The following is a 15477-nucleotide window of genomic DNA, read 5'->3' as shown; positions in this document are numbered from 1 at the left end:
AAAGGCAGTGGCGTCTGTCGGTGGTATCTATCGCACGAACATTGACAACTAGTCGCATGCATCAGCGAAGTTAGTGAAATCTTAGCCTTATATATCCATCCGCGTGTTGGCTGGTCGGCTCATGTCTTAGTAAGGCCACAAGCGTCCTATCCAGAGGGCCTAGATAGGACGGTATAAACTTATATAGCTATTTCGAGCTTTGTAAATGGCATCAACCGACAACGTATGCCTAGACGACGGAGACTGGAACAGCGGTTTCATATGGGACGAAGGGTGAATTTAGGGAGGCATCAGGACTTTAGCCGTAGGTACATTGCCTTCGATGTCTGACCCGGGGTCATGATATAAATTTCGGATAGTGGAGCTTGGCTGTTTCGGTCGTGTCGCTTCCTAGGCAACGATATTAAATGCGACAATCAATCCTGTTTAGTAAACTTCAACGAGGTTTCTCTTGTTGTTATAAACCAGGCATACGAAGAGCAAAGGATGACTTGAAAAAACTTTTCAGCAAAACAACCACCCTCGGTATTTTATAACGTTAATCAACGAATGGGTCAACGAATGCTTTTGAACCCGCCTAGGCAGGCCAGCGGAAATTTCTTCGAAATTGAATAGACATCGGGTAAAACCTAAATTAATATAACAGCTTTATTAGCGTTTATAAAAAGTAAGAATAGCAAATTTTAAATTTGACATGTAAAATTCTATAGCAGTTCTTTTACAGCTTTCGGTTTTTAAAGTTTGATCGAAAATTTTGAAACCTTAAGATCGATGTGCTTGATCAAAGAGAGTATCGGGTGAGCATAGTGCCGTGCATGATGCTATGTAGGCGCTTCCGAACCCGAAAGTTTCGCCCAGCAACACTTACGCTACGAGTCAGTGGGCCATTCCTAAACGAAGTTTCCTGCTAGAGCCTGTAGAGTTGTGCCTATGATGAACAAATAATTCCTATATGAATGGATCATCAAGAACTTAACGAACCAAAACCTAGTAGTAATCTTTTAAATGGTCCAATATGAGTGGTTAAGACTACTGTGACTAACAAATTTTAAACCTATCTATATATCCAATCGCGTTTTGCAGCTACCCAAGCATCTGTTCTCCGATCTGCAATGGATTATTATAAGAATATAGTAACGTCACCCATACCCAGTGCCGTATGTATATTAGCCGCAAAATATGATGAAATCGTTTGGCCACTTTCCTGGATGAACCGAGTATTTCGAGCAGAGCTTTTAGCTGGTTATTCATGCTTCTGCATCACTATAGCAGGAAGTTCTTGAACCAAAGAAATCGCTCTGTATGAACCAGATGTATTAGGTATATACAAGTATAGAAGATGAAGAGTTTTTTTTTTTTGAAAACTTTTACACTACAGTACAGATACACTGTTGTTTAATGGAGAATCGATTATTGATGAAATCACTTGCTTCTGAATAGCTGTTACAGTGTGGGCAGTTTTGTTATCGGAAAACACATACCCAGCAAAATTGAACCCAGTTCTAATATCAAACTTGTGTTAAATGTACGATAGCCTTTTCATACGAGCAACTCGTCGTTAATTAAATTAGGAGATCAGACAGTATGATGTCAACTGCGGGTCCTATGATGAACGCCTTAGCGGTTGATATCCTACCCTCCACACTGCCAGTTCCTGCATTCAATTCAAAGGTACCTGAAAGTTTGATGTAAACATTTAGTTTTCAAAGACTCGATTTTCATGCTTTCCACTCGACTCTGGATAAGTAAAAATTATTCTCATTTAGATACCGAGAGTGTGCGAACTTGGGGAGATGTATCCATATTCCCCCAAGTCGTTGAGGAATCAACTTGACCCTTACGCTTCCAGTACGACGATTCCTTCTAGTGTTATTCAGTATTACTGGCAAGTTACTCTTCATACTCGCAATGAGACGTACGGTAAGATCTTTCCTGTTGGTATTAGCTTTGGCGTGAAGCACGGACAGATAGGCGCAAACGCTTCTGCGAACCTCATCCCCAATAGAAACATTCAGGAAAATTCGTCATGCTTCATCTAGATTGTGTTTCGTTTGCTTATATTTTAGCATGTAGCATTCGTAAGCTGATATTGTCGTTTTATCTCCAATTATGTATTTAGCTATTTAGTGCACAAGCATAAAATAGTACTTTGAGTGGGTTTCACGCGATTGTAGACTATGATCTTCGTTCGACGATCTTGGCACGTGGTACAAGGAGCGACGCTACTTGCAACGTGCAATAATGGAAATTCAAAAAGCAGGCTTTTGTGGAGTATTTCTTAGAATAGAGTCAGTGTCAAGATGTCACATTTGAGAGAACCGGTACAAACGCGCATTTCATAAGACTAATGAAGCACAGAAAGCTGCAGACCACGGGGATACCGGTTAAGATTGTGGCTGTAAAAGCTGCTTAGTGAAAATTCTGCTCGCGGTAGCAGCAATAATATTTCACGAATCTTTACAGCCGGAAAGCACGGACCGATGGTTACTTTATATCCTCGTTTAACCAAAGCAAATATCCAGCCTCTTTGCTTAACAAAGTCATCAACAACGCGATTTAGAGTGATCAATATTGACCCACTAACGTAGCGACACTCACCATTTCGATGTACCTTTTACTCGTAGCTGTTACCAAATGAAAGCAAAAAAAAAAGAGCTAGTGAACGGGAAGGTACCTAGAAATAAACTTTAATCAATGTCGCTATGTGCAGGGATGTGTTCAATGTAGTCGTGTTCGGAATCAAACATTGGAAAGCATAATAGCGCAGCGTTTGAGAGACATGTCATGTGGCCAGCCTCAAACAAAGATGATGCCAGTAGTACTCTAGCCTCTGTGGTGAACCTATCGATATGTCCTATGTCTGCTCTTAGATACACGACTTATGTCTTTACGTAGTTGTTTATTACCTTAACGATTTATACTTACGCAACATAGATCTTAACTTGATAATCGTAAACCATCGTAGGCTGGCCGGTCTTCAAGCTGAAACATGATTTAAAACGTGCTAGATGGGCATTTTACAGCTATAAAAAATGTTCAGGCAAAATTATTATGTTCGCATTGCTATCCATTACGGTCAACATTAACTTTTCTCTATTTGCGCAGTACTAAATGTATGTGGTAAAAATACTCGCGTACCGTAGATGATAGAGGAACGCACGCGTTTCATCCACGATTGACGTCGTTGCCAACAGTCTGATCAGCGACAGGCAAAATTTTACTCTGGTGGAAAAACTTGCTCAGGAAACGACTAACCTTCCAACATCCTTCTCTCTCCTCCAACGATTTTTCTCCAAAAAGAAAGTAGTCTCTCATAATTGCCATTATGTCACCCGTCAAGGCGTTGCCTTCATGATTCGAGTTGTACGTCCGGTATCGCCGTTAGGCATTCCATCAGATAGACAGATAGATGGCTGGCTGGCTGGCTGGCTCGTTCCCAGCACGAAACGAAGTCCACTTATGCTATTAGGGGGCCCTAACGGTCGGTAACTCCCAAAGAAATTCGTATATGGCCTACGTGTATCAAAGTTGGCCTATAATGGCTTATGTGCAGACGAAGACGACAGCGCATTGTAGAAAAGTTATTCATATACAGTGGCTTCGTTGCGAGACATACACCTGATAAGGGCAGAAGAGCTTTTTCTCGGCTCAGGTCAAAACAGGTTGATTTGTTTAAGGGAAACATTAACCGGGAACGTCTGGAACGGATCCGTTCCTTTTATTCCGCGCACTTATCGAACCTGCCCGTTAAATAGAGCAGACGGAAGGCTTAGTGCCTGTGCTCCTTTGAAGCTATTGCTCAAATAGACAAACTTTAAAGACACCTCATTCACAGCTCATTTGGAGCTATTCGAGAAAGTGTCAGAATTGCTCCAAGTTTAACTTGGATCACCCAGAAATCGCTTATATAAATTTTTAATAAGAACATTGAAAAAAAACACAGTTCATCGTTTTCTTTTCGTCACATCCCCATATGCCCAAACAATCACAGGGCCATGTGCATAGAAATATGTGTCCTATGCAGCAGTATCCTACTCACCTGCGAGGTCCGTCGACTTTTGATCAGCTTGCGAGAACTAACGAAATAAAACTTAAAGTGAGTCTACCACAAAATATCGAATCGTGATTCACGTAAAGGCTGCCTTCGTGTTTGACTATCTCTAACTTTTCTGCTCGACCATGGGTTAACTTGTTTTTATCTAACCGTAGCACAACTAGTAAAGTTTAATTGAACGCTTGAAACTTTTCACTTCTTTTCACAACTCAATTTTCATATACATTCGTTCTTCCCTTCGGCTCGTTTCGTTGGTGCTCTCTAATAGTTCAATCGAGTTACGCTAAATAATAGCACATACAACACACTGACTAATGTAATAATGATTTTCTGTGAACTTTTTGCAGATCTCTTTGTCGTTACACCACCTTTGCCGATTCCACAAGTGTGGCGGGTACACTCAGGCCAGCATGTTTTATAGTCGGCGATCAGAGCGCCGCCCGCGGCACTGGTACCAACTAAAGAACATACGACGCCAAGAAAACGAAGACCGCCAGCAAGCTAACGAAAGAGTTTTGCTAGCGTTTTTCTACTAGCGGACCAACCTATAGGAAAAAGGGCCGATGGCTGCAACCAGCATGGCGCGACGTGCTTGAAGATGACGACGCCGACAAATAGGGTGACTACAGAGAAACCGATGTGGCAGTGTCCGAACCGCAATCCACGCATCCTATATCGTAGACGTGTCTTAACGACTGGGAAATAAACACCGGCACAAATAGCCTACCACCATAGGCAACAGTGCATCTCTCCTTGAGAAACTTGGTTCATACTATTTTTCAGGGCTATGATTACTATCATCAACATCGTGAAAATATGATAATTAATCTTTTTTTTATGTCGCTCTCATCATATATTTATACGACGTCACTATACGAACGCATGTGTGACCGGTAGACTGAATGGGAAACGAGTTCAAAATTGGGTGAATACTTGAGAAGAAGAGAGATATGTACAACTCTAGCCCATAAGCACAGTTGATATGAGATTCACATTTGCCCAGTGATGAAGATAGGAGACTCATATTTGCGCAAATCAACAGAGATGTTTGCTTTTCGTTAGCTTTTTTTGCGTTCATTGTTTAGAAATTACCTAAATAACGAAACAAAATGCGCGAACGGCCCGTTTCGGATTTAGGCCACTCTGCGCGTCATTAGTTCCAGTAGCAAACACGTTATTTCTGAAGACGAGCCTTATGCATGACAGATAACAGTACTACCCTCGTTCAAACAACATCCCAATACCATGGTCGTCTTCCGGGTTGCCTATAGAGGGCAGTGTGACTTTTTAAGCAAAGAAGTCGAATTCGTTATCTTGCTTAATTCGTCTGTTTACGTTGATGGACTCGCCTTGACTTGTTACCACATTGTTTGTCTCGTCGCTGGAATCGCTGAATGCTTTCGATAATCTTAGTATCACAGCTACTCCAGTAATCACATCTGAAAGAAACGCTACAGCTGCTCCTTAGGGGACCGAATTTGGAACTCTGTACGTTAGCCAGAGTCACTGATAACTGAACCGTGTCAAGGTGCATTAGTAAACACATATTCTCGATTCTATCGTGCACAGGCACAATTTAAACTCAGGCAATTTAAGCTCAGGTAAAATGACGGAATTATGAGTATACAATAAATATAGTGCTTAGTTGAAATCATTAACCAAATGGGGAACGAGGTTTAACGCACATATCGTTTTACTCACATATCAGTGGGCCTGGGATGAAGCCCACAAGTACAATCTAGAACCAGGCAATTTACAGTTTTTTTGAGGAAGTCGGTTCGATAAAGTCCTAGAAAACGTAATCGGAAGTTAGGTTCCCTAGCGGAGGAAATGGATGTGCATGTCGGGCCCAAAATTGTTTCATTTTCTTTTGTTACATGTGACCTTTTTCTCTTGTAGGAAACAAACTCAGTTAATGAATGTAACCTCATTCAAAATTTCCAGAACTGCGAAAGACCTTCAGCATTTTACAGTGGGTCCGGGGGGCAGCTCTTGAGATCGAGCGTCCATTATTACTCTGCGAGTGTGTTTATAAAATATATTAAAATACACAAACCCCCAAAACATCTATTAACTGCTGCAACTAAAGACTAGTGTATATACAGTGCCAGTGATGTCGATAGGTGTAGGTGTTTTCTACCGTCTGTAGGTGCGCATCGGTGATCTCACTTCTTCCTAATCGCATAGGGCACAAAATAGAAGACACGGTTTATTTTGGCTCCTTTGTAACTCTCAACAATGATTCTATGCTATCCTTTAATGTAAATCAGTAAACTGTCATCTTATATGAAAAATAATAAGTATATGCTAAGTTCCGCTATCTTCGAGGACCTTTTTGATCTCCGAATGGACTGCACCGTATAGAAGTCACACTCCTTTTTGCTTTTACAAAGTTTTCAGATACTAGAATATATTGTGCGCCGATTCAGCGTTTAAATATAAACAGATTTGTATCTCAAACAGATGTCCTTACTAGATAGGCATCATGCTGGCCGGCCCAGAGGATTATTTATATTATGCTTTTTTTTTCTAATCTGCGTCACTTATCGTCTGCTAACGATGGTTCAAAACAACCGTAAGGAAATTTAAAAACTCTATTTAAGAGATTGCAAGACGTTTCGCCGGGCGGACGCCTAACACAAACTTGCTTTCGGGAAATCGTTCCAATTTTGTTCCAATTTTGACCCTTCCAATTGGTTTCCAGTTTTCCTTTATACGCACCAGGTTGAACTTCCGAAAAGTATATGAAGTCTGACGTACTGAATAGTGAGACTGCCCCTGTTGGGCAGGGAAGTTATGACGATTGGTTTTTCGCAGTCACAAAGTGCAAGTCTTACAGAGCGAAATAATTGCCATTGGGAGCTGCATCTACTTGACAAATGTATTCATATTAGTCTTACTGCCTAATTTATGTACGTGCAAAGCGCTGTCAAAGCTGAACCCGTACCCCATTTTTATTTTATTATATCCATATAAGCCAGTCGTAAAGGTTATTAAAACTACATAATATTTCATTTTCGTTACAACTTCTCCGTCACGTACAAAGTATTTATAAAATTTTTTAGTGATTTTTATATCACGTAATAGCAGTCTTTCCGTAGTATCAAAAAAGGCATTACCCTTCGATACGGTTCCTACTCTACGTATCTACGTCTAGATACAAAGGATAAAACGATTTCGGTATTATTTTTCCTGTTCGGCACTTAACCTGTTAGACCCTACTTCGGACGGCTGGGTCCCAACACGAAACAAATGGTAATTAACAGCGAATTTTTGGATTAAGAAGGCCAATACATTACCCATTGCGCTATCACGGGAATATACGTTTTTAAAAAAAAATATTGAGAGCTTCTATTAATAAGGGGTGGCGCGATGTTTCGTAATTCACTCCTTTTCCCTCGAGTCAACTTATCATACGCCGAAAGTGATTTCATATTTTCTTCGTCCGCTTGCATCTGCCTGGCTTCGGTAGATCATTGTTTGTATTAGGAAAACGGCCAATAATAACCCAACTGGGTTGTTAAATTTAAAATCTGCGCGAAACTAGGGCTGGTTTAGGCTTTTACGTCACTTGTATGGCACGTAAGGGAAGAAGTAATTTAGAAGATTTCGCTAGCTCTAATAGGGTTTGACTAACCGTGGAAGGATGGAGAAGGGGCTAATTACCTGACAGTCGCTTGCACTGGTACCCGGCTTAGATCGGAAAGAAGCTATTTTACTGAGGCTGCCTTAAATATTCTAGTAAAATTCTAGACAAATGACACGGAGACAGAAATGAGAAGCGGACGAAAGTGGCGTAAGGAGTCAAATTAGAGCGGAAAGTAGTGCCATCTATGGTGTTTCGTTGGATTTACGATTGCATTGATCAGCAGAAAAGGCAAATGTTTAAAATTTTAGCAGTCGGTGTGCTATTTATGTGATATGGAGATGCTTATCGGTATTGGACAAGCATCTTTTAATGCCGGTTTAGATGGCCTTAAGTAATAAAGGCTTGTTAAGGAATACAGTAGTACAGTTTAAACATGAATTCTTGTCTGCTCTGTTTTCAAACGTGGAGCTTAAAATATGCATTAACCGATACGACAGTTGCAAAAATGGCATTGTGGAAACGAAAATCTGTATATTATCAAATGTTTACATCATATTTTCCTAATTATTTAATGTATAGAGTGGGCATGCGTCCATATGAATATTAGATTAATTTATTTGGCGGATAGGACGCACTAAATAACGTAATGTTCGTGTAGAGTACCAAAGAGGATGAGTTGGGCGTCGGAAATAAGTTCTCATAACTTGAAGTTTTGCCTTGGCACCGAACCAGTCAGATGATTATTATTTTGCAAATACTATTGTAAGTATAAAACTTGAAAGCAAATTACGTTTGTATATTATAAAATAAAAATTTATCATAAACTGAAAAACCAGTTCTAATAAAATAAAATAGGCGAATCACCATAGTCTCTGTTATGCATTATGCATACGCATTATGGTATACAAAAGTCGTACTACGTTACTGTGAGGCACCTAGCGTTTTTTTTTTTTTTACTTTCTAAAGTCAAAGTTTTTGTGTGTTTAGTTTGTCCTTGTAAAACGTTAATGCTACATCGTTTGTAATAGAACTTTCGACATGAAATTTCCATTTGTCTGACATAAAATCTCTTTGTATAAGGAAAAAGGTAACTTATGACTGGTCGAACGACGAGATAGCTCACGATATCGGGCCAGGGTTCATTTCAGGACAAGAAGATTTGTTTTCAAAAAAATCCAAGATATTGTTACCCCCTTGAATTATTGAAACGTTAAAATCTTAAGAGGGCTGGTTGCGATAATCCTGAAATGTGACCAATATTAAGGCGGTGCATGATACACAACAACTAGAACGGAGCTGTCGGTAGCATCCATTTATTGTAGCGTTTTTGTTGTTTCTGGAATTACATTTGCTATCTACCTATGTTTACGGGCCTCTGTAATCTAGTACTGTCCATGGGACGCACAAAAACGCACGAGAAAAATTTTCCAATGGTAAAGATTAAAGTTCCCGATTCTCGGGACTATTTGTTAACGCATCTAACCTAAATATATTTAAATAGTCTTAAATAAATAGAGAAATGTTTCGACTTAACTGCTGCACACCAGTATTTATTCGGTACTTCTGCATGAAAATTGTGAGTATACAAAGCTAGCATAGAATATAAAAATGACGGAACAATGTATTCAAAGACAGTGCGAAAAAGTGACTTATATGACCCCTATATGTCCTCTGCTGAACCAAAGCCGTATACGTCCCGGTTCGCAATCCGCATTTGTAGGAAGTTGACATATAGAATAGTTGTATAAATGAAAAATCTATAATCTTTTCATCTGTATGTAACATCTGTCCCGGTACATATTTTGGCAGCTCTGATGAACTGGTCATTCTACCACGGTGTAAACTAACAAACGTTGGTCTAGGTTTACAATGCATTTTGTACATTAGGGTTGCTTTGTTATTTTTTTTTTTTATCTCAGCTAATTGTCCTGATTATTAAAATGGTTATTGAGGAATTTATTTGTTTTGTCGCTTGATGATTTGAAAGTGACCACCACTGCCAGCCGCTTGCCCAAACAAATATTTCAAATAGGTTGTTGCTGTGAACAATTCAAATATTCGGTGAAGACAGGTTCAGCACCAAAGTCACCCAAGGCGGGACGTTGTAAATTTATGTGTATGAACCAATGATTCAATAGAAAAGGTTTAACCTCATTTGCATAAATAAATCTCTACATAACAATGCCACATACGTCTCTGTTCCCCTTCATTTTGAGATCCGGAAATACAAAGTGAGCTACGTGCCTGTAGGACACCTAAGTGACGGCGCTGTAAAGAGAAGAGTACTCCTGGTGTTTTTTTTTTGCTATCTAATGATCTACCTAATTTGTATTGCAGATGCTGCATGGTACGGTCGGGTAATGCTTGCCTCGGCAAAAATTAGCGGATACGCCAAAATCGAGCGCCAGAAGGAAATACTCGGATATGCAAGAGATTTCATCATTTCAACTGCACCTATTGCGAAAATTTACTCTGAAATTTTCTCTTCTTTCCCTTATGACAAAGACGCAAAAATAATATATATACATAATTATATATAAAATATATATAATGCAAAAAAAAAAGTGCTGTGGAAACGTTGATATACAGTAGTAATGGCGAGAATTTATTTCAATCAGCTAACCCTTTGCATATTACTGCACTGCTACTTCTTGGAATAAATATGCTTGAAGGTTGTTACAGCTACAGAAAATACCCAAACAATTACTAACGTAGTTTGTTAGCTCAGGCATCATCTTTAAGCAGTATGCTAAAACGAAGCACAAACTTTCAATCCATAGCCATGAGAGCCTACTTAGCGTCAAGTTAAACCATAATTGTATTCTTTCGGGACAACTTATATGAACGAAAATAAACATACTTAATCTGCTTTTGCAAACCGTTTCTCAAGTCAGTAAGGAAAGGTGTCGATATTCAAATTGCTTCATTTATTGTTATGTACTTTTCTGGGACCTAAACTTCAACTTACCTGATGCAGTTGAGGATGATCTCACGCACGCTTCTGACTACCTACGCTCCAACGCCGTAAGTATGGCATGAGTGCAAGAAAGCCATCTAGTTTTTCTTCGTAATTTTTAGGCCTGCGCATCATTAAAGCGTCTGGACGAAAGCTCCAAGTCACGAAAAGAACAAGCACTTAATGCGATCGGCATACGGAATCGTCAATGCTCGGGTATCGGAATGCTTGCAGGCGAGTGTGCTATACGCGTTTATTTTCAAATGTGAAAAATAGTATGTGTGATGTTTGTATGGCCCAAACACACGGAAGATTCTGAAATCGTATACCGAGCCAAGTGTTCAAATGTGTTGAGTTTATATATGTTAATGGTAAAGCCCTATTTAACTCTGTGGCGTACGTGATTCCAAAGGGAAATAAGTTTGTAAGTGAATTATTTGTTAAGTTCATTTTCAAAGGCATTTCTAGAAGAGCTGTCGACAGCAGCAAAAAAAGATGCACAAGAAAGCTACTGGGTTGTAAGTCATTGGAAGGCACACATGCGTCTTTATCAAGATGCCATCCATGTATTTGAACGACAGCAGTGTGACGAAACTCACGTAGCTGACTTCAGCCACGTGTATGCTGTATGTTTTACCTTCACATTCACAGAGAGCAACTACTTTTCTTATGGTAAACCTACCATGTTTCTTATATTGGGCTGTAGAGAAAATACTGCTTAAAATAACATAAATGAAAAACTATTACTTGTTTATTCACCGAGCCCAATGTCGTATGTTGAAGCACCCATAAGTCTATTTATAGGTAGAATTCTACCTAGAAGTAACGTGTCGAAGTGAAGATGCGTCAATATGTATCCTTGATGATTCGTATAGTCCTTGGTAGAACTCAGCGTGTGACAAGCACACATGTTTTGAAGCGTTGATCACAGTACTAGCAAATCTCTTGGAAACACGATATATTCCTGTCTTTACATTTTGTTTGACGCATCTGAAGAGTCTCCATCTGAGCTTTAATATACATTACTCATTTGACGCTGGCCGCTGGCCTCCCGTACAATATCGTACTTGTTGTAGGGACTAGCGTCCTGCTTGTCCTCCATTCACCCCGTTTATAGTGTATAGTCACTTTGGAAGAAAATGTACGACATGAAAAACACACAAATAATGTGCACCTACTAGGTTTTCGGTACCTTCCCCCCCCCCCCCCCACTCGGCCAATCTCTCAATCTCTAAATACGGCACGGGTGTAGCGTATGTAATGGATGTGTCGATTTTGACGGCAAAATCTACACATTATTACGTCTATTCGTTGTTAAGTACCAAAAATCGTACTGTCTATCTATCATGGCACCACTTCATATAGATGAAAGTACTATGATACGCTCCCGTCAGAATGAATGATAAAGCGGCATATTACTGACTTAATTCTGTTGCTCGTGCATTTAGAAAGGAAAGCGTAGGTTCAGCTGGAAATAACACACAGTGTGGAAGCTCTCTATATCAGCGGTCGGAAAATGCCGCAGCTCTAAGTGAATTCATTCGAATGAAAAGAAAGTTCGCACCCTTTTTGCGATTTTTCCATTACTAGATTACGACACCTGTGTGATGTAGATGTACTAGGGAGATGTAGATGGATGGCGTCTGAAAGTGTATGGGACTGACTGCAGAAAAGCTCTTTAACGACACCCCAGAGTACGTACCCATGCGTACGGGAGAAGCCTAATGATGTTACTTAATTATCAGTCACTGAGCTCAAGGTAATTTAAGCTTGTCGATACTGAAATATTTCATTAAATATTCCAGATAGTCGTCTGAAAATGCTAGTTATAGATCCAAACAGAGTGGAATACCACTAGAACGCGATGTAAAGGTAGACTCCTATTACGCCTTATACATTCACAGGTCCCGTTTCTGAAAATCCTATTGCTTCTTTGTTTATCCGCTCGTTCATTACACTTGGGCTTAAAGGCGAAACAAAAAAAAATTTAATTCGAGTCCTGCAGTGGAAAATATGTCCGGATCGATTTTTGAACTCACGGACTAGTTCAATATGTAAAGTGGATTTTTGAATAAAAGTAACTTGAATCGTCTTTTACTAATGAATAAAGAAAAAGTCAAGCCCGTTTATAATTTTTATTGTTTCTAACTGAGAACCGTTGATTAGCAGCATTAGCGCATCACTCTTTCAACAACACAATTCCCTTGGTTCAGGAAAAAAATGGGATATTATACTTGTAGCGTGCCATTACCCCTTATTTTCTAAAATCCTCTATCCGTTTTGCTTAAAGGCTTATTCCTGTTATGTTAAGCTTGAGCTTCGTCGTAATAATCCCATTTGATCTCAATTTCAGAGATAAAAACGGTTGACGAATAGCAACTATAAAAATTGTCCACGGATTTTTTTGTGGCTTGCTTTGGTCATTTGTCCCTCTTGCTGTCTTGATTTGCCTATCTGTCAAGCTTGTGTCAAATTTCCGGAATCACGTGAGCTTTATTATGCGAAAGCGATGGCAGAAGTAATGCAAGTTATTAGTTTATTCGAGCACGCTCGTCGTTGTTAAGGAGAGACGGATTATGCCCAGACGCAAAGGGCATGGTTGCAGTATCAAACTATCTGGAACTTCTCGCAAGGTAATATTTGAACTTATCTGGCGATGGCCTCCCGCTTACGCTGGACAGTGCTATCATGCTTGTGTTGGCAATGATAACGCTCACACTCAACGGTGCGCGACGTTGGCTTAATAGCCCCTTCCTTTACACAACACAATGGTGGTGATTATTGTAAACGACGTTTTTTGATCGCTGGGTCAATGATAGAGGAGAATCGTGTTAAGCGGCCGTGCTTATGTACGTAGCGCAGTTTAGCTAAATCAACAAGCGTCGGAAGCTAAGTTCCTAACTTATAAATCGATTTGGCCTTCGAATATTGACTTCCAGCTATGAAGATATGGTTCATCGTCACGAAAATAATCGTAAGAAGGTATAATTAGCCTGTTTTTCTCGCTGCAGTACTTTAAATAGCTATAACTACTTCAATCTTGCGATACAATGTACATGAAATACGGTACCAGTTTAGAGTTTGACCTACGGAGGTACGAGCCGATATCTGTGCGTTTGCAAAGGACGTGCATGCACGGACTGCCAGCTTCAGCAGCATTGTTCAATCTATCCTAAGCTCGAAATAGTTCTAGAACAACAAATACTTTCGTTATCGTGCCAAAGTAAAGAATAATTTAATAATGGAATTCATAATACTTGTGCTCTGGATTGCTATTTACACTGTTAAAATTAAGTGTAGTTTTAAATATAGTAATACCTTAGAAACATTACATTAACAACTCGTTTACTATGCTACTATTATAAAGCTCGATTATTCTGCTGGAGTGTGTAAGAAAGGTGCGTATGACTCCGCAGCGGCCTACGTTCCTCCTACGTTCAAGCCCTCTTCCGTTCTACTTCGTAGAACAGAAGAGTTCGTGCTGTTAAATTAGCTCATGCACAAACTATCGAAAGGCTTAAATATGACAGACAACGGCCATTTTCCATCCAAATCTTTGCTTTGTGTCAGAACTTGTGGCGTATGTGCTCTAATTCTAAGTTCGTGACGCGACTCTGATTCCAGTGCCCATGAAGACCTGATTTATTGGCATAATTACGTCAATGCTAGCAAAATTTCCAGGGGCAATTTCATTAGATGAAGCGTAGCCTCTAATCTTTGAAAAGTACCAAACCTGGAGACTTCCAGGTTAGGTTTGTTTAGTTTGAAGAGACACTGAGGCCCGCAACTTTTACGGACATAGCTAGTAGTTTTGAGATATCGCACCGCAACCCTAAGTAGTACTTCGACCAGCTACCAAGCTAGTCGGGAAGCTTACTGGAAAAACTATGTCGGATGTATTGTAAATGTTTGCCGATCGTAAAGCAAGCCCTGTCTGTATATAGGCACAAACTTACTATTACTGGGCCGCTTTCTCACAGACCACGTCTCCAAAAGGGAGCCCCAGACGTTTCTTAATATCCCGGTCCGACACACGAAATTTAGACCTTTATGGGCGCAATGTACAGTGACGACATTCTGTCGCTTTCGGAGAATTCCACTTTAGAAGCTCTAAACGGAAAAATGAATAAGAACCTCCAGGTACTCAATGATTGGTGCCGAATTAATTTGTTAATTACCAATCTTTTGAAATCACATAGGCAAAATTATGCAGCCTCTGACGTCTGTGCGTAGGATGTAGCCGGTTCTTCTCAAATACAGACATGCTAAATCTTAATAACGCCAGTTCTCTCGCGATTGCTTCCAGTCACCGTTATCCTTGGGTTGAGACAAGGTCGCAGGCCTTTCATTTATTTAAAATGACCAGGCCCTATTGATGTGCCGCCCTTTAGTTAAAGTATCGTCGAGTTTATGTTATGCGTCCTGTTATACGTGTTTCTCAGAAAGTTAGGCTTAGCTACAACTACTGTGTTGGAATATATGATTTATCCGCCTTTGTAGCTATCTGCATTCCTTTTAGACCGACCAGCTGTAAGTAAACATTTTTTTCGGCGCGACACTGCTCGGTAAATCCTAGTAAGACAGAACAGTGACAGAATGCCAGCCTTCTGTAGATGTACTCTCTCCAGCAAATGTTTGTTGCATATTTTTTGTCCCGGCTGCTTAGTCATTATATACAACAGCTCGGTTCTTAAGGCATCAGGCGCGATGAAAATCATCTGCAAGGTTCTGTAGGTGGGACCCGATTTATATGAAATGTCGCAAGGCCAGACTAAACACGATGTGGTAGTTCTATCCGATTCCGTTTTGCTCTAAGCGTAATGTTGAGTGCATCAGACAACGAACGTGTTCATTATCTGAGTGGGAACCAAAATATTG

General features: G+C 40.0%; 1 protein-coding gene across 16 annotated transcripts in view; it reads right to left on the bottom strand.

Annotated features, from left to right (window-relative positions):
- Positions 1-4429, bottom strand: part of LOC111243548 (uncharacterized) — a 38582-nt gene extending 34153 nt beyond the window's left edge. For 4 of the 16 annotated variants that reach the window (XR_002670530.2, XM_086978425.1, XM_086978424.1 and 1 more), the window contains exons 1-2: positions 3139-4429; positions 2926-2982 (exon numbers count right to left, since the gene is read on the bottom strand). Coding sequence is in view for 2 of the 16 variants with exons in the window: in XM_086978422.1 (XP_086834548.1) it covers positions 2926-2960 (35 nt within the window). In the remaining 14 variants the exon portion in view is untranslated. Of the gene's footprint in view, positions 1-761; positions 1676-2925; positions 2983-3138 lie in introns of all 16 variants that reach the window. The other 12 variants (XM_086978427.1, XM_086978426.1, XM_086978420.1 and 9 more) reach the window with 10 other exon arrangements.
- Between the last annotated feature and the right edge of the window lie 11048 nt (positions 4430-15477).

Source organism: Varroa destructor, unplaced genomic scaffold (assembly GCF_002443255.2).
Source record: "Varroa destructor unplaced genomic scaffold, Vdes_3.0 BEIS01000001.1, whole genome shotgun sequence".
Lineage (NCBI taxonomy): Eukaryota > Metazoa > Arthropoda > Arachnida > Mesostigmata > Varroidae > Varroa > Varroa destructor.
The sequence above is the reverse complement of the archived record's forward strand: the minus strand, read 5'-3'. Positions and strand labels throughout refer to the sequence as shown.